General features: G+C 33.1%; 3 protein-coding genes across 16 annotated transcripts; 2 read left to right on the forward strand and 1 right to left on the reverse strand.

The window, feature by feature from the left end:
* The first annotated feature begins 2,253 nt into the window (after positions 1-2,253).
* LOC101497448 (probable peroxidase 26) lies at positions 2,254-4,249 on the forward strand. The gene is made up of 4 exons (XM_004486817.4): positions 2,254-2,667; positions 3,019-3,201; positions 3,325-3,484; positions 3,564-4,249. The coding sequence occupies exons 1-4, from the start codon at positions 2,422-2,424 to the stop codon at positions 3,992-3,994; spliced, it is 1,020 nt and encodes a 339-aa protein (XP_004486874.1). The 5' UTR covers positions 2,254-2,421; the 3' UTR covers positions 3,995-4,249.
* On the reverse strand, positions 4,045-13,782 carry LOC101497781 (uncharacterized). Of its 13 annotated transcripts, XM_073366948.1 has the most exons (13): positions 13,560-13,782; positions 13,153-13,307; positions 12,418-12,519; positions 10,888-10,991; positions 9,079-10,118; positions 8,811-8,948; positions 8,611-8,699; positions 8,329-8,529; positions 6,794-7,234; positions 6,047-6,130; positions 5,411-5,666; positions 4,941-5,246; positions 4,045-4,487 (listed from the first exon to the last, which is right to left on the reverse strand). In XM_073366948.1, the coding sequence occupies exons 2-11, from the start codon at positions 13,273-13,275 to the stop codon at positions 5,625-5,627; spliced, it is 2,364 nt and encodes a 787-aa protein (XP_073223049.1). In that variant the 5' UTR covers positions 13,276-13,307; positions 13,560-13,782; the 3' UTR covers positions 4,045-4,487; positions 4,941-5,246; positions 5,411-5,624. The 13 variants fall into 13 exon arrangements, with proteins under 13 accessions (XP_073223049.1, XP_073223047.1, XP_073223053.1 ...); XM_073366946.1 differs by lacking the exon at positions 4,941-5,246 and having other exon boundaries at positions 13,153-13,305; XM_073366952.1 differs by lacking the exon at positions 4,941-5,246 and having other exon boundaries at positions 12,418-12,516.
* Positions 13,783-16,941: 3,159 nt separating this feature from the next.
* Positions 16,942-24,753, forward strand: LOC101496898 (protein NLP8-like). Of its 2 annotated transcripts, XM_012716029.3 has the most exons (7): positions 16,942-17,399; positions 17,486-17,535; positions 18,232-19,295; positions 20,024-20,068; positions 20,181-20,927; positions 21,944-22,067; positions 23,230-24,753. In XM_012716029.3, exons 3-7 carry the CDS (start codon positions 18,339-18,341, stop codon positions 24,180-24,182), a joined length of 2,826 nt encoding a protein of 941 aa, XP_012571483.1. In that variant the 5' UTR covers positions 16,942-17,399; positions 17,486-17,535; positions 18,232-18,338; the 3' UTR covers positions 24,183-24,753. The 2 variants fall into 2 exon arrangements, with proteins under 2 accessions (XP_012571483.1, XP_012571480.1); XM_012716026.3 differs by having other exon boundaries at positions 16,942-17,535.
* The last annotated feature ends 51 nt before the right edge of the window (positions 24,754-24,804 follow it).

The following is a 24,804-nucleotide window of genomic DNA, read 5'->3' on the forward strand; positions in this document are numbered from 1 at the left end:
AGAGACAACTATTTATCAATAGTCATGCTACTAGTATCAATCAATTGTAAAATACATTTAAAACATCTCCAATGGCACTACTTGGAAAGTCTTGAGATTCAAAAAATGTGTCCTTAACAAGTTTTACAATTGGAGAAGATTTACACAGCAAAAAACTGAAATGGTGAATTAATCCATCTATAATAATATTAATACGCTAAAACTGTAACACTAAAACAAAAAATGAATAAATTATTTTAAGATAATTTGACATTGTAGACTCAACATTAACCTAAAATAGATTGTATTGTTTGATGTAATTTTACAAAAGTAGAATTGTGTAACTCTAAATAATATATTTAATTAAATATTTATATAAAATTATTTTGCATACATATATATAATAAAAATAATATATAACATGCGGGTCTAATAGAGCGAGTATTAAATTATTTCTATCCGCATTTATATCTGTTTTTTTTTTGTTTGCATATAATTATTTATGTTTTACATGTATTATAATTGACTTTTTACTTTACCATTATTGTCACACCTATGTATTTATAATGCCAATTTTTACTTTATCCGTTGTGTGGATATTTTTTGAAATCTATTGAGTATGATTTAAATTCATATTCCTATTTACATGGCACTTTTGCAATCTACAAGCCAAATAAGATAGCGCGAAATGAGTGATACACTCTGTAATCCAACTTGGATTTTCTTTTTCATATTAATCAGTCAAAAACTTTAAAACTAAGTAGCCTCACAGCAGACATGGTAAAGTATATATGCTTAAAGAAGCTAGGTATAATTATCATTATTCTTGATTAAATATCTAAGCAACATTATTTGCTGCATTTTTCTTTCAATTTATTCATGTCATATTTGTTTAGTTTAATAGTTATTATTTTTTGACTGGTTTAGTTTAATAATTATGTACAAACAATAGCGTCAAATTATATTTCAGCATTATATCAGTTTTTTTTTCCCAAAAGAGAAAGTCAGAATATAAAAGATGAATAAAATTATAAATAAACAGTTTAAATAAATCGTAGAAAATGCTAGTTAGTATACATCCATTAGTTTTTAATAATTTTTAGTTATACCTTGTTGATATTTTCCTTCTAAAATCTAGCAGATGTATTATAGCAAATGTCGGTAAGAGTTTATATTGTAGACCCAATTATTTTTTAGAATGAATAGATTAGCAAGTTACTCATTCGTGTATTTAATAATTTTTTCATTACTTTTTTATGATATAATCTTTTAATTATAATTGTTAAATTTCTGTTTTAAAAAAATAAGTAGATGTACATTAGCAAATCTCAATATATAAAAAGTGTAATTTAATGTCTATATAAAATTATTTTAAATTAGTATAACCTTTATCGCAAAAGTGCAATACTCTTTAAGAATAAAAAAAATTATTTCAAATTATCAATACTAAGATTCATTTTTACTCCGTAGATGATGCCGAATTTGTCTATTAATTGGTTTTACTCTTCACATTTCAATAATCATCAGGACATTATTTAATTGCATGCATTTTAGACATGATAACACAATTCATAGTCGTAAAAATCCACTTGATTCGTCTTGATTTTGACAAAATATAAATTTTCTTTGAAATTAAAACTCGAGAGTATAAATAAATTTGAGGTGTTAATATTCATTGTACCAATAAAATTAATAGTATTTTTCAAAATTTTACACTCTTAAATATCAAAAGACACATGTGATACCATAAATTAATTACTAATGATATTGCTAATAAGTGTTCCAAAACCACATATTAAGACACTTTAAAGATAATTTTTAAACTTAGAAAAAATGAAACACACAATTTCTAATATAATATTTTCTAAAACGTTTGTTACATTTTCCGATTAATAATCACATAATATAGATTACAATCGGTTACTGAGCATCCCGTTAATCCACGATACACCCATTTTTTTTTTTTATCGATTTATATGAAAGATTGGATCTTTCAAAAGAACAATTTTCGTGGCTGGCTAGAGCCCTATAATTTAATGAGACCCTAAATCCAAGTATAGAGCACATGGAAAGCACGTTGCTAAATACCCACGTCAGTGTTATAAGTCCTTAGAAGGATTTTGAAAGTGCATTGGTGCATGTGAACAGCTCCATGCCTCACTCTTCCGTCACACGGTACCTTAATGCATGGATTAGTATTATTATTATAAATTTTAAAATTAAGAACAAGTAGTATTTGAAATCCCATTATTCTACAAGTTTTCTTTCTTAATTTTAATATCATTCTGATGCATGGTCGGTTATTGCCACTAGGACATTGTGTACTGCTATATAAGCTGCAAAATGCATTAAGTTTCTAACCAGTGCTAGCTATATTTACAAAACAAGCTTAGTATTACACACAGAGATATAGAGATTTGATTTTGTAGTTGTTTTGCCCTAATGGGGAGACTTGTGTTTGTGGTTTTCCCACTAATAGTAGCTTTTGCAATGTTGAGCCTGTGTCATGGGATGGCAGCAGCAGCAGCACCTCCAAAACCAAAGTTGCAATGGCATTACTATCAGGTTCACAATACATGCCGCGACGCAGAGCAGTATGTCCGACACGAAGTGAAGATGTTTTGGAAAAGTGACAAAAGCATTACAGCTAAATTACTACGCTTGATTTCCTCTGACTGTTTTGTCACCGTATGTTGTACCGCCTTTTTTCTCCTTTATATTTCGGTACTAGTTAGTCTTTAATTTCTTTTATCTCGTTTTCAACTTTTTAAGCTAAAAGAGACATCCTGTGAGATCAATGGCTGAAAGGAACTTTTAAGCAGTAGGAACAACTAAATGATAGATTACAACTAAATGAAACTCCAACTCCTGCTGTTCAATCTAAATTCAGTTGTTTCATTTTAAATTAGTATTTAGAGACAAAGTTCATGAGGTTTAAAACATAGGATGCCATTTACACTTACCTTTTGTAACATCACAAATGCATAAGTTGTATTTTTTTCTTTCTGCTGATACTTAAATCAATGTTTGGTGGCATAGGGCTGTGATGCATCAATACTGCTTGATGAAGGACCGAAACCAGAAAAAACTGCACTGCAGAACCGGGGGCTTGGAGGATTTGTAATAATTGACAAGATCAAAACTGTTCTAGAATCACGATGCCCTGGAATTGTCTCCTGCTCTGATATACTCCATCTCGCCACCAGGGATGCTGCTAAAATGGTACTCTTTCAACTAGTCTACTTACAATTCCTTTCAGTATCCCTCCGCACCAAAATCTTCTCTCAAGATAAGGGTGAGTAAAAGTTAAAAAACAGTTAATAATTTGAGAATTAATGTCAACAGGCAGGTGCACCAGGTTATCCAGTTTTCACAGGAAGAAAGGATGGCATGAAATCAGATGCTGCGTTAGTAGACCTGCCATCACCATCCATCTCATGGCAGAAAGCTCTAGAATATTTTGAATCGAGGGGATTGGACGTACTAGATATGGCAACACTCTTAGGTAAGGCAAGATTACAATCCAGTAGAAATTACATGCTAATAATGTGTTCTAAATGAGTGTATGTTTCATATCAACACAGGAGCACACACAATGGGCCGAACACATTGTAGCCACATTGTTGATAGGCTGTATAATTACAGTGGTACTGGAAATCCAGACCCAAGCATGGACGCTACTTTTCGAGACACAATGAGAGGACTTTGTCCCCCCAAAACAAAGAAAGGACAACATGACCCACTGGTATTCCTTAACCCAAATTCTGGATCAAATTACACCTTCAGAGAATCATACTACAAAAGGATCCTACACCGTGAAGCTGTCCTGGGAGTCGATCAACAATTACTATTTGGCGATGCCACCAAAGAGATCACCGATGAATTTGCTGATGCTGCTGGATTAGAAGATTTTAGGAGATCTTTTGCTCAATCAATGTTCAAAATGGGAAATATCAAAATTTTAACAGGAAATCAAGGAGAGATACGCCGGAATTGTCGATTCACAAATAAGTGAAACCCAAATTTGCAGCAGGAGAAATTGGGTGTTTAGTGTGGATTCAGATCTGCCCAGTTTAAACATAATTGTCTGTGTTCTGAAGGTAAAAAATAATACATGAATAAGGGACAAGAACGTCTCCTCTTTTGTTCTTTGTAAGATCCAACAATTTAAGAAAACACAAAAAATTTTAGTATGTATAAACCATTATATATCCTTTCTTCTGCCAACTAAATACACCAAAAAGATTAACTATACGTTTCCATATACTACAACAATTCTCTCTCCTGTATCTGCCCTCCATTTCTTCTTGTATGCGTGTGCTTTTTCTGAACTCTAAATGCTCTAAGTAATAATAGACGTACTTATAATGATCTCCAAAAATATGAGCTGAACAGAATTTCAAAGAACATCATCTGCATAATCAGTCCAAGTATCCAAGACTGCCAATTGTGTAAGACACGGGAGCAACCAGAGTAATGTAAAATCCCCTTGTGAATCTTCTTACTGGCTTCAAGAGGAAGAAAAGATAAAACATAAGCAATGTAAAAATCAAAAGGGAAACGAATTTATGAAATGATCTCCAGGAAACATCCCTCACAGAACAAACCTCCTTGATTAGACAATAAAAATAATCTGGAAATTTAAAAAAGGATGATAATTGCAATCAAAATATCAAATCCAATTTTATCAATTTCCAACAAGATTTCTATTCAATTACAACACTTAGCCATTAAATAACGAATAAAAAATCAAATTTATAGACAAATATTCCAGCATTTAATTAAACATAACTAGAAAAATCATCAGCAATGCTGCTACAGCTAGTGAATTGTCAAATGGATATATTGTGTGGTGCTAATCAATCACAGACACAAAATTCATTTGAAACAATCTTAATGCAATTAAGTGTGTAAAAGAAGTTACCATAATACAATAAGACAAAAATAGATGAAACCCTTACAAGGTATGATACAGGTATATTAAAGTCCCAGAATCCCTTCAACAGGGATCTTAGTGTTTCATTCATTAGCCACATCCAGCCTTGGCAAAGCAGGTTAAATTGCTGCACAATTTTCATCATGAGGAAAGAAGCTACATTGTTTAGTTGTTTAGTTGCTTCAAGGGTTGAGTTTCAAACAAATAGAATCAACTACATATGAGAACCCCATTCACACTCCCAACATATTTGTTGCATTCAACCACAATGTTCCAATTAACTTCTTTGTTTACTCCTTATAGTTTTGCCCAAAGCTTTCAGTACAAGAGCCTTGTAAAATACACTTTTTCAATTAATGATCCAAGCATCAAATTTCCAAAAACCGGAACAGAATTTGAGTGCAGCATACTTATAAAAGACATGGAAAAGGCCATCGAGTAGTCTATGTAAAAGCATCTAAAGTTAAGTGACCGGACAAAACAAAGTGAGATTACCTCATAAAAAAGAGTAATGATGATTATGAAGGTACAACAGCTGGATGAAACTCCAAAAGCAAAAACACTTTAAGCTACAAAGTCTCCCATCCAAAGTGGATAAGTAATAAAAATATTTAACATCATGGTCCAATTTGGAAACACACAGCCGCATAAGTGGTCCTCAGTGCCTTTCAGTGCTTTTGCCTTAAGATCATATAACAATGATATTGCCCTAGTCTCCTTTCTCTGCAACATGGTTCTTTTTCTTGATCACCTATCAAAGGATTAGACTTCAATTTCACCTCCGAAATCTTAGAATTATGGACAAATGTATGTCGTATTTGGAGGGATGATCATTGTCACATAAGAATAAAGAAGAGTAGAGAGCAACCAATTTGAATCTAAATTTTATCTCACATGAAAATAGAAACATTATAGCTAAACTATGCAAGTATTGCAGTTCATCAGAGTCAGATGAAGTATACCAATACCAAAACATAGCAGCTGTACTTCCACAAGTTATTTGATCTTTTAGAGATTAAAACAAGGGTATTTAACATTGACCAAACAAAAAAAGGGAAAAAGTTAGCAAAAGAAATTATTGCCCTCTTTTATGAATAGCAAGTAGAGAAAAATAACTAATTTAGGACTTACCTTGTTAAAATATTTCTTCCGAAGTTTGATTGCTGTTGTTATGCATCTTTTTACATTGATCTCCAACATGTTGTCATTGAACATCTGTGATATATAATTTTGAAATATTTAAGTTATAAAATGCACAATAATGCCTCAGCTTATTTCCTTTCTTCCTTCTCTGCATTGTGAATTAAAGAACTTCGCATGGAAGAATTTTTTTTTTGAAAAAACAAGTTGCAAACACATCTCATTAAGTATATGTAGATAGGTTTTCAAGTAATGATTCAGGACAATCACCACAGACGGACTCAATTGGACAAAATAAAAGAAGATAAACTGAGCATGACCGAAAGGAATAAAATGCAAAAAATAAAAATATTGACAATGGTCTCAATCAGACAGATAATAATCCCATATCCAGGTTAATGATATCATAAGCTCGCACATCATGATAGGTACAAATTCTCATAAAAAGAACATCATTCGCATAAAAAATTACACCATGACATGCCATTATGCACAAATGATCGTAAGAAAACCTCAAGGTGATACGAAGTGCTCATCAGATTTAAGATTTACAAAATTAAAATAGAAATCTTTACACTATCAACTTCAAAATTCCAGATCAAAACATAATCCAAATCATGGTGCCCAACAGTAGACATGAAAACATAAAACCAAAAAAAATGTAACTGGAGAATAATAATTGTAAATTTAATAACAATAATTAATTGCAGGGTAAAAACAAAAGATCGATGCACCTGCCTTTATCATATCATCGAAGGAGTGGGTTTCTCGGATGATCTTCTGGCGGTTTAAAACAAGAATTGCTGCGACGCAGAATGTGGCTAACTCGTCATTTCCTTTCCTTGCCAAGGAGGAAATGGTTCTCGTTTGAACTCGATCATTTCTTGGCCAGAAATTCCTTGCCAGGCCACAAAAGATATGGGGTTTTTGCAACTTTAATTTGACATCGCATACATGGTGATCGGTGTCCACATGATGTGACTGCAGGCTGGCTTTTGTGTTGTCATTTTCATTATGACTTGATTGTGAACCACTCTTGAAACTACCATCATCAGAATCAGCAATTTCTTCTCTTATATAATTGCTAGAGTCTCTGGGAACATGTACATCTAATGCTTCTAGACAACTCTCCTCTAAATCATATGCCCAGGATTCATCAAAGTCAGCTGCCCACATCATCTGCATTACACAAGGTTGCTGTGATCGTGTATTGACAAACTAAACGAATGATGTATCAAAAACGTATTTAATAAAGGGCGCAAAATATTTATCCATTTCAAAATTACAGGCATAATTTTCTTTATAACAATACTTTCAAATCCATATGCCCAATGCTTTGTCCAAAAAAAAGCACTAACTCATTATTACTCTACAAAAATCATATAAATGTTTTCCTTAAGACGCCAATAAATTTGATCAAATCAATATGCACAAGGTATGGAAGGTCAATCAACGCCTTTGAAATGACTAATTGTAATAAAACAAATCAACAACTCTACCTCAAAAGAAAAAACAAAAAAACAAAAAAAAAAGAAACAGCAAAACTGGATCTGCATGGTGTGAACCAATAGCAATTAATCTTATTACTAGGATCATATTTCACTGCTAGCAACCATATCTCCCCAAGAAGTTGCAGACAGACAAGAGAGTAGGTTCCTCTGGAATAAATTGTGAAAGTTTAAATTCTGGTTGAATTTCAAAAAACGTGGAAAAAAAAAGTGGGGGCATTGAACAACTTTTATCTCTGAAGATATCGTATTTTTCCATGTTTATCCCCATTTTCAATTTTTTTTCCAAATCAGTCTTCCATAAATTATTTTGCTTACCAAATGGTACTCCATTACATGTCCCCGTTAAGTGCACAGGTTGCAAAAGAATGGACTAATTCGTAAATAAAATTTTTACGGAGGATACATTTGGAAATTATACTATTATAGGACCAAAAAACATAATTAAATCTGAGCAACTAACGGTGAAATGAGAGGGGTCATTTGGTCAGCAAAAAAATTATGGAGGTCTTGTTTGAAAACGATCAAAAAAGAGGGGAACCAGATGAGAAAATTTCAACATTTTGTGGAACTAAAAACATATTTAAATTAAATCAGTCAGTTGGAACTGTGTATGTGATGGAAGTCTTGTTTGAAAACAGTCAAAACAGAGCAAACCACATGACAAAATTGCAAAATTATGTGGATCTAAAATCATAGTTAAACCGGTTTGTGGGATTTTTGTGTGTGATGGGATAAAGGGGGTTGGAAGCGAGTTGCACGAACCTCCCACATTGAAAGAGCCTCGTTAAAAGATAACTCTCTCCGAAAGAGAACTAGCAACATACGAAATGCAAAATGAAGGCTTTCAGCACCAATTTTTGACAGGTGGGCAAAAATTTCTCGATCTGACAGTTCGAGAATATGCCACAATGCTCGCAGCTGCTTCATCACCTTAGTTGGGCCTTCCATTTGAAAATTCTCTCTCTGGATATATGTCACAAAGAAAACTAATCAGTCACTGCAAATAAGTTATGTTTTTTTAATCTTAGCCAAAATTGCAAATACCATTCTCCTTAAAAGCATCTCAAAACACCAAAATGCATCTGCATTATCCTCAAAGATTACAACAAAAGGAGACAGCAAATCACTCATACCTAAAATTCAATAGCCCGTGAAAAGAAGGTAAGTTTTGGGTCCAAATCAGTGTAACAAGAATCATAAAACGAAAAAGAACACAATCATCGGCAAGAGGTCAAGAAATTTACAGGAAAAAACATAACCTTGGCAATACCCCGTTGCAGGATCAACCCATGCATAGACAGCGAGGATATCCGACATTCTAGCTAAATTTCTCCTGTCCTCATAGAATTCAAGATGACTATCGGTCCTCACAACATCAACAACTAGAAAAAGATGAACCTCATTAGCCAGAAAGAATAACAGAATAAAGCATATGATGTCATCTAGAACAAAATATAAACTTCATCCATCAAATAACAGGGAAGAAGGAGACACATTATACAACTTATATACCTATCCTGTGCAAAGTCCAAAGCCATTCTGATACTTTATCTTCACTGGCAGGCCATCCTTGAGACATTGAGGCACTTATCATCGCTGTCTGTGGTACGTCTGATATTTTTAGTTGATTTATCTGTGTTTCATAAACTGTTTTGTCAGATGGAAGTTCTGGATCATCTTCATCAGGTGAAGCAATTTCAATTTCAGAGTTTACAGGGTGGAAGGTAGCAAGAGGTTGGCCATTTGACTCAATAACTAGGTCTACATTGTTATTGATATGGAAGCTATGCATTCTGTCATCTTCAAATCTAAGTTTCCGTCGTGCAGAAAGTTTATTGCCCTGCTCTGTTCCCGAATTTGTATCTATACCACTCTTTTCAAACAGATTGGTGACAGGTAAAGAAGGAAAATCAAAACTACTGTCAATCACATTATGTGATCCATCTGGTTCTCTCCCCATCTTTGGGGAACTGCAGTTTTGTTGACCAGAAGAATCACAAGTTGCACTATCTGCGCTTGCTCTCAAACTAACTAGGTCAAGTTGCTCAGCCCAATTATCAGAGCTTTCATGATGGTCTGTGTTTTCTGCCTCTGCACAACTAATGCTCCTACCATGACATTCTTCTACTTCAACATTATTATCATTAGATGTTGATCTTTCTAGTTTAGCTTCCGTTTGTCGTTCATAGGAGGTCCTCATATCCATAACTTTGGATCCAACAACATATGCCAATGAACCAGTTCCCACACTTGCACTATCTGCGCTTGCTCTCAAACTAACTAGGTCAAGTTGCTCAGCCCAATTATCAGAGCTTTCATGATGGTCTGTGTTTTCTGCCTCTGCACAACTAATGCTCCTACCATGACATTGTTCTACTTCAACATTATTATCATTAGATGTTGATCTTTCTAATTTAGCTTCCGTTTTTCGTTCATCTTTAGAGGAGGTCCTCATATCCATAACTTTGGATCCAACAACATATGCCAATGAACCAGTTCCCACACTTGAATGCATTGCTTGACATTGCTTAACCAGGTCACTATAAAGCTCCCTGCAATGACAGTTTCTCATGGATGTCAATAAGTAATAACATCCTATTCAACAACCCAAGAAAGGTGCTACAGTACAGTAGCTGAAACAAACCGTGTCTCCACTGAAAGCCAAATGCACTTTACAACCACACTTCTATTGACACAGTTACACAAATATTTGTTATCCAGATGAAAAAGGAATGTATTAGCTATGGGCCTTTGCATGGAACCTAGTCATAGGTTTAGAAGCGGAAGAAATCGTCTTGTGGCTTATGGTAAAGTATGAATAGAAGAGGAAAGCAGCAGGCTTGTGCTTGACAAAGTCCCTCCTAGAATAACTAAATTAGAAAAATAACTGATTGTTTGCCTCGGAATGATTCACATCCTTTTAAAGTCTAACCCTACCAAAAGAATGAATTCTGATTGATAGGATCTCGTCTAATTAAGGAAACAAATCCCAAATTATAGGATCAATGAAGAATTCTGCATGATAAAATCCTAATCCATAAAGGAAACATCATAAAAAAACTAAAGAAACAAAAATCAAGTTATGTTAATTAGGATGGGCTAAAGGCTGGGCAGCATTTATTGCTGTTGCCTACCTACAAAGGCATCCTCATCATGTATTCCAGAATGCATTGACATATTACAACATTCATCCATAATAGAAATACTGAATTGGCAAGTTCAAAGTTGTGACTTTCATGGCAATAAACAATAGCTTCAATATTCATTACGAGCTAAATAGGCATATATAATATCCAGCAAATACTAGAGAAAAATCCACACCTTCTTGCTGCTCTCAACCTTCTTCGGTACTCAGTAGTGCTGCTCAGTGCATAACAACCAAGTAAAAACTCCCAAACTTCAGGTCTAATTGATGGATCTACACCCTAACAGACACGGGAGGAAAAGAAAATAATCAAAAAAGAACAAAAGAATGCCATACTGGCCTCAATTTAGAAATAAGTTATAAGTTTGCATGTTTGATGTCTCTAGGGTACAAAAGTATAGTTTTTATATTGATGTAAAAGAAAATTAAACTCTTAAATTAAAATTAAACGTTAAGTAATCCACAATGAACACTTGGGAGTATGAACAACTCTATAATTTGATTCTCATCAAGGCGGTTCAAGCTATCCCCCCACCTATTGTTTAAGCTGGTTATCATGGGACAAGTTATCAAGCCTGTGGCATCAACTGGTTATCATGATACAAGTTATCAATGCCTTAAAAAGACAGAGGTACGGGATTTCAGAACTTGTATGCTTTCAATTTAGCCATGCTCGGGAAAAAATGATGGAACTTCATAGATAAACCATATTCCCTTGACTCATGACTTTTTAAAGCTCGCTACTTCCCTCATAATGACTACACAGGCTCAGTTGGGTCACAACCCTTCTTATTCTTGGCAAAGTGTTTGAGCTGCTAGAAATTTGGTGAAGGCCTGCTTGCGCTAGACTATTGGAACTGGGGAACATATTCCTTGGTTTGGAGCTCTACATGGATTGGTAATGGTATTGTGCTTCCTTGCTCGGATACTTCATCTAGCATGCTTTCAACTCTTATGGTCAAGGATCTCCTGCTCCTGCTTCAGAAGCAACAGAATTATGAAACTATTCAACCTTTTTTTCCACTCGCCGCAAACTTCAAAGATCTTCAGTACTCCGCATATCCATGCAACCCCTCATGACAGGTGTGTATGAGATCCTTCGTTAATGGATTTATTCTGCGAAGAGTGCTTATAAGCTAACCGTGACAGATTTTGTAGACTCTTCGCATTTGAGGGTTGAAGGAGAGTGGAATTTGGTTTGGCGGCTTCCTATTCCTCCCCGTGAAGAGTGCTTATAAGCTAACCATGACAGATAAGATGCATTTTTCAGGCCTTAATTTCTGCAGGCAAAAAGGCTAGACAGATTGGACCTAGTGCACATTCAATGTATCATATTTTTTCAATTAAAAGCGATCCTAACAACATTTTTATTGATTGAGCTAGTTATTTGTTGAAGAAAAGGAAGAAAGAAACCAATGCAGCACACTAAATATACAATACTTAAGGGACAAAACTCTCTCCAGGCCTATTTCTACCATTCATATATATAGGTCAAATCCAGGACTTTGCTTAAGGGGAAGTGAACCCATCATCACACTCAAACAGCTAATACTTTCAATCCAATAAAACAAGAGAAGGTGCACCAAGTTCATGAGCATGCAGCATCCTAAATTGAAGATGACTATCGTGATGTTGATGAAAGTGATGACATATATAAAGTCACAAAGAAAAGATGAAAAACAAATTCAGCTTGAATAACAACATACCCCTAACACAGCCAATTTCAGTGCCTTCCGAAAACCAAACACTTTTCCTTCACTGTCAGACAACGCTTGCCATATGTCCGCCTTAAGCATTCTGTTTCCCTGCTGCATGATGATAATAGTAATAAAAATCTTTAAACAAGACATTTTATGACAAATACTTTTTCTAAATCAAACAAAACAAAATCCCCTCCCATGCCCAATGCTTTGAATGGAAAGTTAGTAGGAATCCCTATAATAAAACACTCTAGTAACACACTCTTTAACATTCTTTTTGAGATAGGTACCGCTAAATAGGAAATGGGACCCACATAATTTCCTGGAATCCGTGTGATTTTTATCCGATCATAGAGTAAGTGTTGGAAAAGTGTGTTAGAGAGTATCCCGCTAGACACCTGTACTCCTCACCTATAATTAGAATCTAGATCATATATTGCAGAGGGGAGTTGTGAGAGAACGAATAAAGATGTCAAAAATCTCAAAATGCATTCCATTATATAAGAAGAACCTTGAAAAGTACAACTGGCCCAGAAGTTTAGGACACCATTAACTGATGAACTAACATCAAACTACAGAACATACATTTGACTGATTATCCACATCCCATTTTACACAAAAAGGGAATCACTTTATAGTTAGAAACAATGTAGAACACACACTTGAGGGTGAAATAATGAAGAATTAAACAAAAACAATTAGTATAACCCAGTAGAATGCAGTCTTACAGTTAAAAACAACCTTTACAGGAGACTGAGAAAGGCAAGGATCTCCAATATCGCGCACGAATGAGCTCACTTTTCGCAAATTCACAGTACCAGATTTTCCACAATTCCATAGCTTGTCTTCCCCGTTACAATACATCAGATTCCTCTCTCCCACCTTCTCAGCAACCTCTACATCCAACTCAGCAATATCAACAAACTAAGCATTCACATAAAACCCTAAATTCGCAATTTCATTTCATTACTATCATTATTTTTAAAATTTAAAAATTCAAACACAGTGAGAAAATGGTGTGAGCGATGAAAACAGAAGATTACTTGTTTGGAATAGACATAACTTGCAATCGTAATCGATCGTAAATAGACGAAAGTAAGAAAATGAAAATGGTAAATGAAGGTTTAAAGAGGAAATGAGAATCACACCGAAACGCAATTAGAAGTGAATTTGTATGGAAACGGAAATGAAATGGAAGGATCGTAGAAGAATAATTCAAATTCGTGAATGTGAATTTGAGTGATTGGTAGAGAGAGTAAGAGAGATCTCAGAAAATTGAAGTTCGCAGATTGCGGAAGAGCTCCTCCGTGCTTGATTCCGTCGCCATTTTCGTCTACTAATAATAACGCAGAATGAAAATACCGTTTCTGTTTTTTACTTTCTTTTTATTTTATATATTATTTATTTATTTATGAATAAGAAACATTTTCGTGTAACAAAAATAACAACAACAAAAAAACAAACGCGAGACTGATCAGTCCTGCATAAAATACAACTTTTTTTTAGTTTTTGATTAAAAAACAATCTGAATAATTTATCATAAGTTGCCTTTAATTATTTCTATATGAGGTATTTTTTTAGTCATTTTTTTTTGTTTTCATTTTTAATTTGTGATTTATTTTTATTTTGGACGAGTTTATTTCTTTTTATGTTGACTATTATATGATACGTGTATTGTCACGTAATTCGATTATATTTTATACCAAAACTAAAAAAACCAATTAAAATAATGTCATTAAATAAAATAATAATTTAAATGTATTTATTTTATTTTTTACATTAAGTTGATCTAAATAGAATTTGATTCATTATATACGAAATATTAATTTGACTTAAATTAAGAATTAAAAACTCATATTTAAGTTTTGCGAAGAAAAAGATAGATGTTTTTAAAACAAAGATGATCAGTTAAATTATCTAGTTTATAAGAAATTGGTGAATATTTTGAATTAATAAAATGAGTGTTTCAAAAGTATGGGATTGGTCTGAATCACCTCAAACTCAGACAAATTGTGATCTCAAATACTCAAACAAATTTCAGAGAAGATAGTGCAGCAAAATAACAAGAGTTGCAGCAAATATACATATACCATATTTTAAGGTATCAGCGAAGATCGAATTTACAATAAATTTGATATTTATTTATTTTTGTTAGATAGAATTATTGATGTTAAATATATGTTTAATTTTAAGACAATATATATATAATTTAATTAAATGAATTTGACTATGGCTTAATCCTATGTCCAAAGGTTAATTTTAAAAGAATATATGATAAAATATATATTAATAAGATACTCGTGCATTTTGCACTTATTCCATTTTTTAGTTCTAGATGTGTGTTGTTTATGGTTTTTTTATAATTAATATATTATAGTTTGTCTGATTTTTATATAGACGATATTAAGTGATATTAATTTTAAATAATTTTTTAATGACAACAGTGTGTTTTTTTGTGTGATTTTAAGAATAAAAATAATTAATATATAATAATTATTATTTATATATTTTTTATGTATTAATAATAAATATTTATTCCATAATTATTTTAAATTAATAAACAATAAATATATGTCTAATTTTTTTATATCTATCAATTACAAATATTTGTCTCATTATATTTTTATATTTATAGGTGACAAATATGTATCCTTTGTTATTTTGTATATTAGTGATAAATAGTCTTCCGTGTTATTTTATATTTATTAATAATAAATATTTATTTTTTATATATTTTAATATTTATTAGTGATAAATATTTGTCACATATATATTTTACTAGTGATAAAGATTTATCCATTTTCTTATATATTTATCAATAAAAAATATTTATTTTGTACTATTTTTGGTATCAATGAAAAATATTTTTTTATGTTCTTTTAATATTTATTAGAGACTAATATGTATCACACAGTATTTTTTAAATATAAAATCTTTTTTTTTAAAGTCTAAAATCCTACTTTTGCTAAAAAATCAGAAATTAAATAGTTCGTCTCATTGTATTAAATAATCATTTTCTTCATAAATTATTTACAGGTTATTTTAGGTATTAAAAAGGATTTATTGGTTTGTACCAAAAAAAAAAGGATTTATTGATTATGATTTTTTTCCGTTTTAAATTTGATTATAAATTTTGTTGTTGTGTTAAAGATTTATTTATGTTGTTGTTTTTCTAATTCAGGTGATGAAGGAGAAAAAAATGTTGAAATAGGAGATAACATGAGTTTTTGTGTCAAATATTTTTAAGCTTTAGTTATATATTTTTAAAATTATAAATGTAGTTAAACTAAAACATCATTACTTTTGGTAGTCAATGACAGAAAAATATTATTATAAAAATTGTGCAATGGTAGTCAAATTTACAAGTTTACAAAAATACACGTAAAAATGATAGTATATCTCAAATATATAAAAATGGACATAATTAACATTTGATAGTATCTTCTTTATATATATTAGATATTAGATTGATGAGCACATAAGTCAGAATGTTCGGGCAAACAAAGTGCAACGTCAACCATCAAGGTTGAAGTACTCTTTTGTTAGGTAAGATTCAGAAAAAATAGAAAAGAATAAAAGCCTGTACTGAAAACTGAAAAGGTCGCAAAAAGTAAAAAACAATCGAAAAAGTTGTACAATATAGAAAAATACAGAAATATATGCTATGCTGATGCAATTGCCAATTACTCTATGGTGTATTCTAGGAAGTACGGCGTCTTTTATAACAACGCAATTCATAATTTTTTCACAAAAAAATTAAATCAAAACTATAATTATAGATAACTAGCAATACGATTTTTTTAAAATTTAAAATTTAAAATATACATTATGAATATTGATACATGTGACGTATGCGCGCGGTCATAGACAATCCAATAAAAAACAGATAGTTTATATCTTAGAGGAGTTTTATTTCTTTTGTAATTTTTAATTATTAAGTTTAAAATTTTGACCATCCAATTTTAATCTGAAGCTCAAGATAATTGTGTGCAACTTAAATCAGTATCCTAAATCAATTTGAACATAATTGCACCACTATAATATGCCTAAAAAGCAACAACAACAAAACAATATATTTTTATGAAAAATGTTAAAGAGTGTCATTAAGAATCTAAATATAAAAAAAAATTAAAAAATTGTGTAATTTAAATATTAAAATTATAAGAAAATAAGATTTTTCACTTAAAATTTATCTTTAAAAAATGTCCTTATAACATTTTCTAACAGGACCTTATTTTTATCAGGGCAATAGTTTAATTTGATTAACTATAACTACCAACCTTTTCTTCCCAAATCTGAGGAAAGGGATTTTGCTTTGGAAAATACAAAAGAAATATTTTCCCTTAGTGATCAGTGATGCCTAAAGGGTGGAAAATTTTTTAAAAGCTGTATTTATTATGAGATTCCATAAGAGAGTCAGACAGACGGCCTTTTCGTAGTTTCATTTCATTTCATATAAATCTCAACAACAAAGCTTTTATTTAAAAAATATTTATAAAATTAAAAAATGAAAGTTTGACTTTGACCCGGAGGAAAGTGACGAGAAAAGCTTAGTAGAAAACGCCGTACAAGAATAGAAAAACGGCTTGTAAACACCGTCATACTGTCATTCCATTTTTAGCAACCGAATGAATCTTAACGCCCCAAACTCTGAACTGTGCTTTCTTTTTATTCTTTCCTTTTATAGCAACCTACACATTCACTTCAGTTTTTTAACTGCGTTCATCACTTCTTTTTTACCTCTCTTTTGTTGAATTTTCTAAAATATTTCGTCACATTCTAGGGTTCACGTCACTTCATATTTCGTCAATTCCCCAATTTCATTCTTAAATTTCGTGCTATTCTAGTTTCTTATTCTTGTTAACGCTTTGCATTATATAAAATAGCTACAATCCTAATATCTGCCAATAGTTTACGAATTCTCTGTTCCTTTTATCTCACTTTGTTTATCTTTTACTTGCTTTGGAGCTCTGGTCACCAACATTGAGGTTTTGTTGGGAACCCTAATTTCATTGTTTTTCAGTTTTATTGTATTTTGATGGCTTGTTGTTTAAGGTATATGTTTCAATTGTAGACTATTGAAGATTGAAATTCTCATTTGGGGATTTCGTGCATAGCTTTGAGGTATGAGAACTGTAGTGTATGGTATAAGTTGCTATTCCTGAATTAATTAATGTCCTATGTAGTTCTAAAAGATAGGATTTAATTAGAGTAGTGGTGGTGGTGGATTCTTTTAATGGTGAAATATGAGTTACAAAGATGGTTGATAGATTGATAGTTAAGATTTAGGGTATGTTTGGATCGGTGATATAAGATGGAATGACATGAAATTATATACCAATTTCTAAAAAATTAACCGGTCAATCCAAACATACATGAGGGATTTAAATCAGCTCCATAGCAGTATTCGACGTTATTATCAAATTCTAAATGTTCATAATAGAATTCTATCTTGTAAACAAGAGAACTTCCTTCATGCAAGTTTCTTGCAGACAAGAGCAATTTTAACACGAGGGATGTTTTATCTATGCAAACATATATTTTTACTTGTGAAGTTGAGATGAACATTTTTTTATTTTCAAAAGAGTTTTAGCTGAAATTTGATTCAATATTTTTGCATAAGCTGTGGAACATCTGCTTGTGCATTGCTTATTCTACAATCTCAAATCTGCAGCAATTTTTATGATTTTTTTGTTGTCGGGGATTGTGTGGTTTTCTATTTATTGATTTTGTAAATTTTGCATTAGGGGTTATGCTCAATTTCTCATGTTTAATTTGCTTTATTATAAATGTAGCTGATTTGAGTATACAAACTTATAGGATTCAAGAATGCTGGTGAACAAAGAAGCAATGTCTTGTGAAATTTTTTACATAGAGGAACTCTAAGATTGGTTACGTTTTGATCGGTTTTCATCTCTAACCTAAGTATGGAATACCCTTTTTACCATACGGGAAAAGGAATTGGGTATTGGCAATCTCCCGGTACTCAGCTAGAAGGATCGACATCGTTAGATGGTGGAATCAGCAATTTGGTGTCAGAGGATATGCCTAGCAGCTTCTCGGAGCTCATGAACTTTGATAATTATGCTGGTTTGTGTTCTGGTCCATCCATGACTGATCAAATTATGGCTAATGAGCTTCCAGCTCTTGCCTCGGTATTATATCAATCGTCTGATGGACTCAATATAGTCGAACAGAACAGTGGACAATTCTATATGACAGAAGTTGGTGGAAATTCCAATAATCCGCAGAGCTCGCCCATTTATGGGGAGAAAATTGTGTGTCAGCAAATGGATACCCTACTTGGTTTCTTAGACAACAATGATGCAAATAACTTAAGTTCTAAGCAAAAAATTAACGGGTCTTTGCAACATGTCAATACTTTTGATACGGGCAATTGCGTAATCCCCAAGCCACCTGCTTTGTCGCTTGATGAGAGAATGCTGAAAGCCTTGTCCTTCTTTAAAGAATCAGCTGGTGGGGGAATATTGGCACAAGTTTGGGTACCCATAAAGCACGGTGGTCAAGTCTTCTTAAGCACTAGTGAGCAACCTTATTTACTCGATCAAATGCTTGCAGGGTACCGTGAAGTGTCAAGGACATTTACATTTTCTGCAGAAGGAAAACCAGGTTGTTTACCGGGACTTCCTGGTCGTGTGTTTATCTCCAAAGTTCCTGAGTGGACTTCCAATGTTGGTTATTACAATCCAAGTGAGTACTTGAGGGTTGAGCATGCAAGAAATCACGAGGTTCGTGGGTCAATTGCTTTTCCCATATTTGATATGCACTCTGGACTGCCATGCTGCGCTGTCCTGGAGCTTGTCACTACGAAGGAAAAGCCTAATTTTGACAAAGAATTAGAAATCATTTGTCGTTCACTGCAGGTAGGCATACAGTTCATTCTTTGCCCTCAACTTATTTATCCTCTATTGATAATTTATTTGGATCTATATTGCCTTGGTTTAATAAGCATTTAAGGAATTTGGGCAAATATTTAGCCCACAACATGATGCAAGTCTATATGGAAATTGTTTGGGCAGACATGTGTTGCACACATTATTTTGAGACTTGTTGTTAATTGTTATTCTTACATCATCATTCAGGACTTGAATGTCTCAATACAAAGGTATCACGGAGAATTTTGTAGTTTGGCATTATCTTATGTGTTCGTTTGTAATTGGTCAATACTTAATAAATTTACAACGTTGTTCCACACCATGGTTGAGAAGAACTTAGGCAGGAAAGTTTCGGTTGATGTGTATTGGGTGGTCATGTTGCCTGTCTTCGAATTAGGGATCATAGCTAAATTGAAAAATAAAATTCATTGGTATTATGTGTTTCTAGTCTATAATTGACTTGTATATGCATCCAATATTGGGGCACATATATGAGTAGTTGCGTTATTTCAAAGTGCATCTTATATTCATTTGACCGAGAATCCTCTATCTTTTGCCAAATCTTTCAAAGACCATCACGAATCTCAGTCGATTCAGTTATTGATGCACTCTTCAATTTCTTAGAAGAAGTAACCCGTTTTTATTTTTTATAAATTTTTATGTATATTACAGCTGAAGTTAGTAATGATACATGTATTTCTCATGGCTTTCTGCAGCTTGTAAATTTAAGGACTAATGTGCCTTTTCGGCTGCTTCCTGAGGTATTTTCTTAAACATGATTTTTTTTTTTATTTTCCCCCACAGTAAGGAAAGGCAAGGTAAAAAAAAGGTGCAAAGCTAACATATCTTAAAAACTAATTTTGTATTCTGCAGTGTCTTTCAAGCAATAAAAGAGCCGCTTTAACAGAGATAGTTGACGTGTTACGATCTGTGTGTCATGCACATAGATTGCCACTGGCATTAACATGGATTCCCTGTTTTTACACCAAGGGCACAAGAGATGAAACTACTAGAATACAAATTAAAGAGGGCAATTCGAGTTCTAGAGAAAAAAACATACTGTGCATTGAAGAATCAGCTTGCTATATAACTGATAGAGTGATGGAAGGATTTGTGCATGCATGCGTTGAACATCATCTTGAGGAAGGGAAAGGTGTAGCTGGGAAAGCGCTTCAATCAAATCATCCTTTCTTCTATCCTGATGTGAAGGCATATGATATTAGTGAGTATCCGCTTGTCCATCATGCACGCAAGTACAGTTTGAATGCTTCAGTTGCAATCAGGCTAAGGAGTACTTATACTTATAATGATGATTACATATTGGAATTCTTTCTGCCTATCAATATGAAAGGGAGTTCAGAACAGCAACTTTTATTAGACAGCCTCTCAGGTACCATGCAGAGAATTTGTACGAGTTTGAGGACAGTTTCAGAGGCCGAATTATCAGGAATCAAGAGCTTGCAGGTGGGGTTTGAAAAGAAAAATGACCCGCGTTTTCCCCCCTTGTCTACTCAAAACTCTCAGATACCATCAATAAAAGAAAACAATGGTTCTGTCCAGAAGCTGTCATTAAAGGCTTCTAACCAGAGAAAGAATGGAAATGAGCCATCTTGTAACCAGGTTCGCACCTACTATCCCTTGACCTAATGAATGAGTTTTATTATCTTGCAAAATTTGTGATAGCACGTTCTTCTTAGTTCTTAATGTTTAAATTTGTAAATAACTTTCCGCTAGAAATAAGAATGACTAGCAAATGTATTTGCTAAGCATTTCTGAAGTTCATAATTTTCTTATATTTCTGTTAATTGTTTACTTAACCAAGAAGATTTTCCTAAGGATACAATAATAACTGGTATTTCTAACAATGAACGGTATCATAAGTCTCAACTCTTGATCCTCTTATAGTGTTAGTTAACCATTATGCGAGCAAGAAATTCCTCGTTTTCTATTTTTGTGATGACTAATGAGTGTAGTGATATAATGGTTATTTATTATTCTGTTTGAAATAAAATGCTCTAGGGATGTTGATGCCAATATATATATATATATATATATTTCTTTTTCTGGAATTGACGACTACTCTCTCCCATCTCAATTGTAAGCAAATTATTTGGTGGACCAAAATTTAACCACTTTCACCCTATTTAAAGATGTCATTCGTAGAATACCCTTTTAATTAAATATGGATTGTATTTTTAATAACTTTTTAGTTTCTGTAAAAGGTGGTTTGAGGAAAATAATTTATTTCTTTATAATATTAAGAAAATTAATTGTAGTATAACTACAATTCTTAATTCGTGTGATTTTAGGTATTTTTGCTTATAATCGAGACTGAAAGAAGCACCTTGTATGTCTACACTAAAGAGTTGGCTGTTAAAGTTTATTGTTATAATGATAATAGTGAAATTTAATGTGAAGTTGCTGCTCCATCTGAGGAAGCATTTGTTAAAAATGATTGTGAATCATGGAGTAGAACAGGGAACCAAAAATACTAAACCTCTATCTCACTTTATTTATGCTATAAAGGAGTATACTAATGTTGCAAAAAATCGATATTAATTATGCATCAATTTTGTAAGTTATTGATGGTATAATTGTTTTTAGCGTTTCTTGGCCTTTTTTTTTTTTGGGTTCAGGAAACAAATGGACCGAGAAGGCGAGTTGAGAAAAATAAAAGCACATCAGAGAAGAATGTTAGTTTGAGTGTTCTCCAACAATACTTTTCTGGTAGTCTGAAGGATGCTGCAAAAAGCATTGGTGGTTAGGCTCCAACGTTATTTTGTCCTAATTTCTGTATATTTATTGACCTGGCTTATTTATTTTGGATTATGGTGACAGATGTCACTTTTTATCATATCTGCACTTGCTTGAGTAATATAGATGAGTCCTAACCATAATTTGAAATGTATACCTTAATGTTGTGTTTGGATGAAGAAATTCAAAGTATTAGATAGTTTAAAATACAGTGAGATTAGAATGCAGCAATTTAAAACTTGTATGTTTAATATATTTTTTGTTTGGATAAGTATTTGGAGTTTTATACCCGCACCAGCCACAACATGAGAGCAAAGCCTTCTCTGACCAACCACACTATATGTTCACCTTCAGCTATAGCAACCACAAACCAGCATAGGCTTCTCTACACCATCATCTGCAATGCTGCAAACACCTTCTCGTCTTCCTTCCTAACTCTCAGATGTGCTTGACCCTTCCGCAGACAACATTGAGACATTTAAACGCACTGTTTTTCAAACGATCTGCAAGAATTTGACCAAATAGTGCTCCTATATAGGGAATGTGGAACTGAAGCCACAACCTTTGATAGTAAGATGTCATTGTATATGGAGGATTTTTAAAACTTTATCTCAAGAAGTAGAATTTCGAACTCACCTTTTTGAGTAAAAAAGTTACCTGATTAAAGTTCTTGTGAATTTTTAAAATTCCTGTTTCAATTACCCAAACAGGTTATATCTCCTCCTTAAAACTATATCTCCTAAAAATTTCTTCTCCAAACACACAGTTAGGTTCTTAAAGGCATTATAGATCTTTCTCCCTTCTCTAGTTGCCACTTTGTAGGCAAAACAATGAATGCAAAATAAGTATTTCATGATGGAATTGTTTAAACGGTTCTGATTGCATGTTACACCTCTGTATTAAGCATCACTTGATTGTCAAATTCATATTGAAATATACAAGACAAATTTTTCCAAAATAGTATGATATCTCCAAAACTTTAGTGCAGTTAAATCAGAATAACATCATCGTCACTAACAATTTAAATTGACAACTGTTTACTGCAACTGTTCTATCTAAAACAAAGAATGCCCTTTCATTGTCCAAAGAAGCTGTTATATATTTCTGACAGATATTTTTATTACTTGAAACATATTTGTTCTTAACAATTGAATTATTCTTTGACCAGTTTGTCCAACAACTCTGAAAAGGATATGCAGACATCACGGAATTTTAAGATGGCCATCCCGCAAGATTAATAAAGTGAATCGTTCTTTGAAGAAAATTCAGACTGTGCTTGACTCTGTCCAGGGAGTTGAGGGTGGGTTGAAGTTTGATCCTTCCATGGGGGCATTTGTGGCAGGAGGGTCAACCATCCAAGAAATTGATGAACATGAAAGTCTCTTTTTTCCCGAGAAGAGCACTGCACAAGACCCTCAGAATTTGGAAAATAAGTTGGAGGGGAAATTGAAGGAAACCAACAGTTCTTCAGTTGATTGCAGTGAAGATTCAAAATCAATGGCAATGGATGATTGTCATGAACAAGCTTGTTTTGGTTCTGTTCTTGGAAAAAGCGACAAATTGGTTCTGAACAAGGGTGGTTTGAGAATAGAAAAATGTAAACATAATAATACAAGTTCTTTTTTTGTTGATGAGATGGATACTTGTGTGGATGGGGATGATGAGGTTGTTGAGCACAACAATCCTACTTCTTCAAGCTTGACCGACTCGTCTAATGGCTCTGGTTCAATGATACACGACATTTCATCAGGTTACGAGGACTTTGAGAACCAGAAGCACTGCAAAGGGAAATCAACTATCGTTGATGGTGGGTCAAAAATCGTCGTGAAAGCTACCTATGGAGAAGATACCATTCGTTTCAAGTTTGATCCATCCACAGGTTGTTTTAGACTATACGAAGAAGTTGCAGCAAGATTCAAACTGCAAAACGGGACGTTCCGGCTCAAGTATCTAGACGATGAAGAAGAATGGGTGATGTTAGTGAACGACTCGGATTTGCAAGAGTGTTTGGAAATATTAAATGATATGGGGACACGTAATGCAAGGTTTCTTGTTCGTGATGTGCCTTGCGTTTTAAGCAGCTCTGGCAGTAGCAATTGCTACTTGGGAGGCAGCTCATAGCATATCTGATGATGAATGACTTTAATGCAACAATTGCTTTGACAAAAATTTTGATGATTTTTTACGAGGGTTCTGCATATCGAGTTTGAATTTTAGGTATGACAGTTGCCAAGCTTCGCTACAATCATCCAATATTGTCATTTTCTGAGTGGCCTTTTAAAAGATAAGGCTCGTGTTGGAGCACTTGCGGGTATATATTCCGGCATACGAGCGAGCCTCGGCACAATGACAAGGTGGTTGTCATGTGACCTATAGATCATGAGTTCAAATCTTAGAAATAGATTCTTTTGCTTGCGGGATAAGGTTGTGCACATTTACTCTCCTATAGATCATGAGTTCAAATCTTAGGTGGTTGTCATGTGACCTATAGTTATGTACATGTTGAAGACATAGCAGCAGCATAGAAATTCTTAATAGTAGTGAGGACTGATGTAAATGGCTTTGCGGTGCTGCAATGTAATGTATGTCATGGGTTTTGTATAGAAAAATGATGACAATAAATATAGAAAAGTGGCTGTATCATTGTAAGAAAAAGATATTTTAATATTGTTAAGTTGAACATTTCTGCTCACTCGATTCTGAATTTGAGATCTTCCAGTTGTATGTGTGAATTTTATGTGGT

This window comes from Cicer arietinum, chromosome 1 (genome assembly GCF_000331145.2).
Source record: "Cicer arietinum cultivar CDC Frontier isolate Library 1 chromosome 1, Cicar.CDCFrontier_v2.0, whole genome shotgun sequence".
NCBI classification, from domain to species: Eukaryota; Viridiplantae; Streptophyta; class Magnoliopsida; order Fabales; family Fabaceae; genus Cicer; species Cicer arietinum.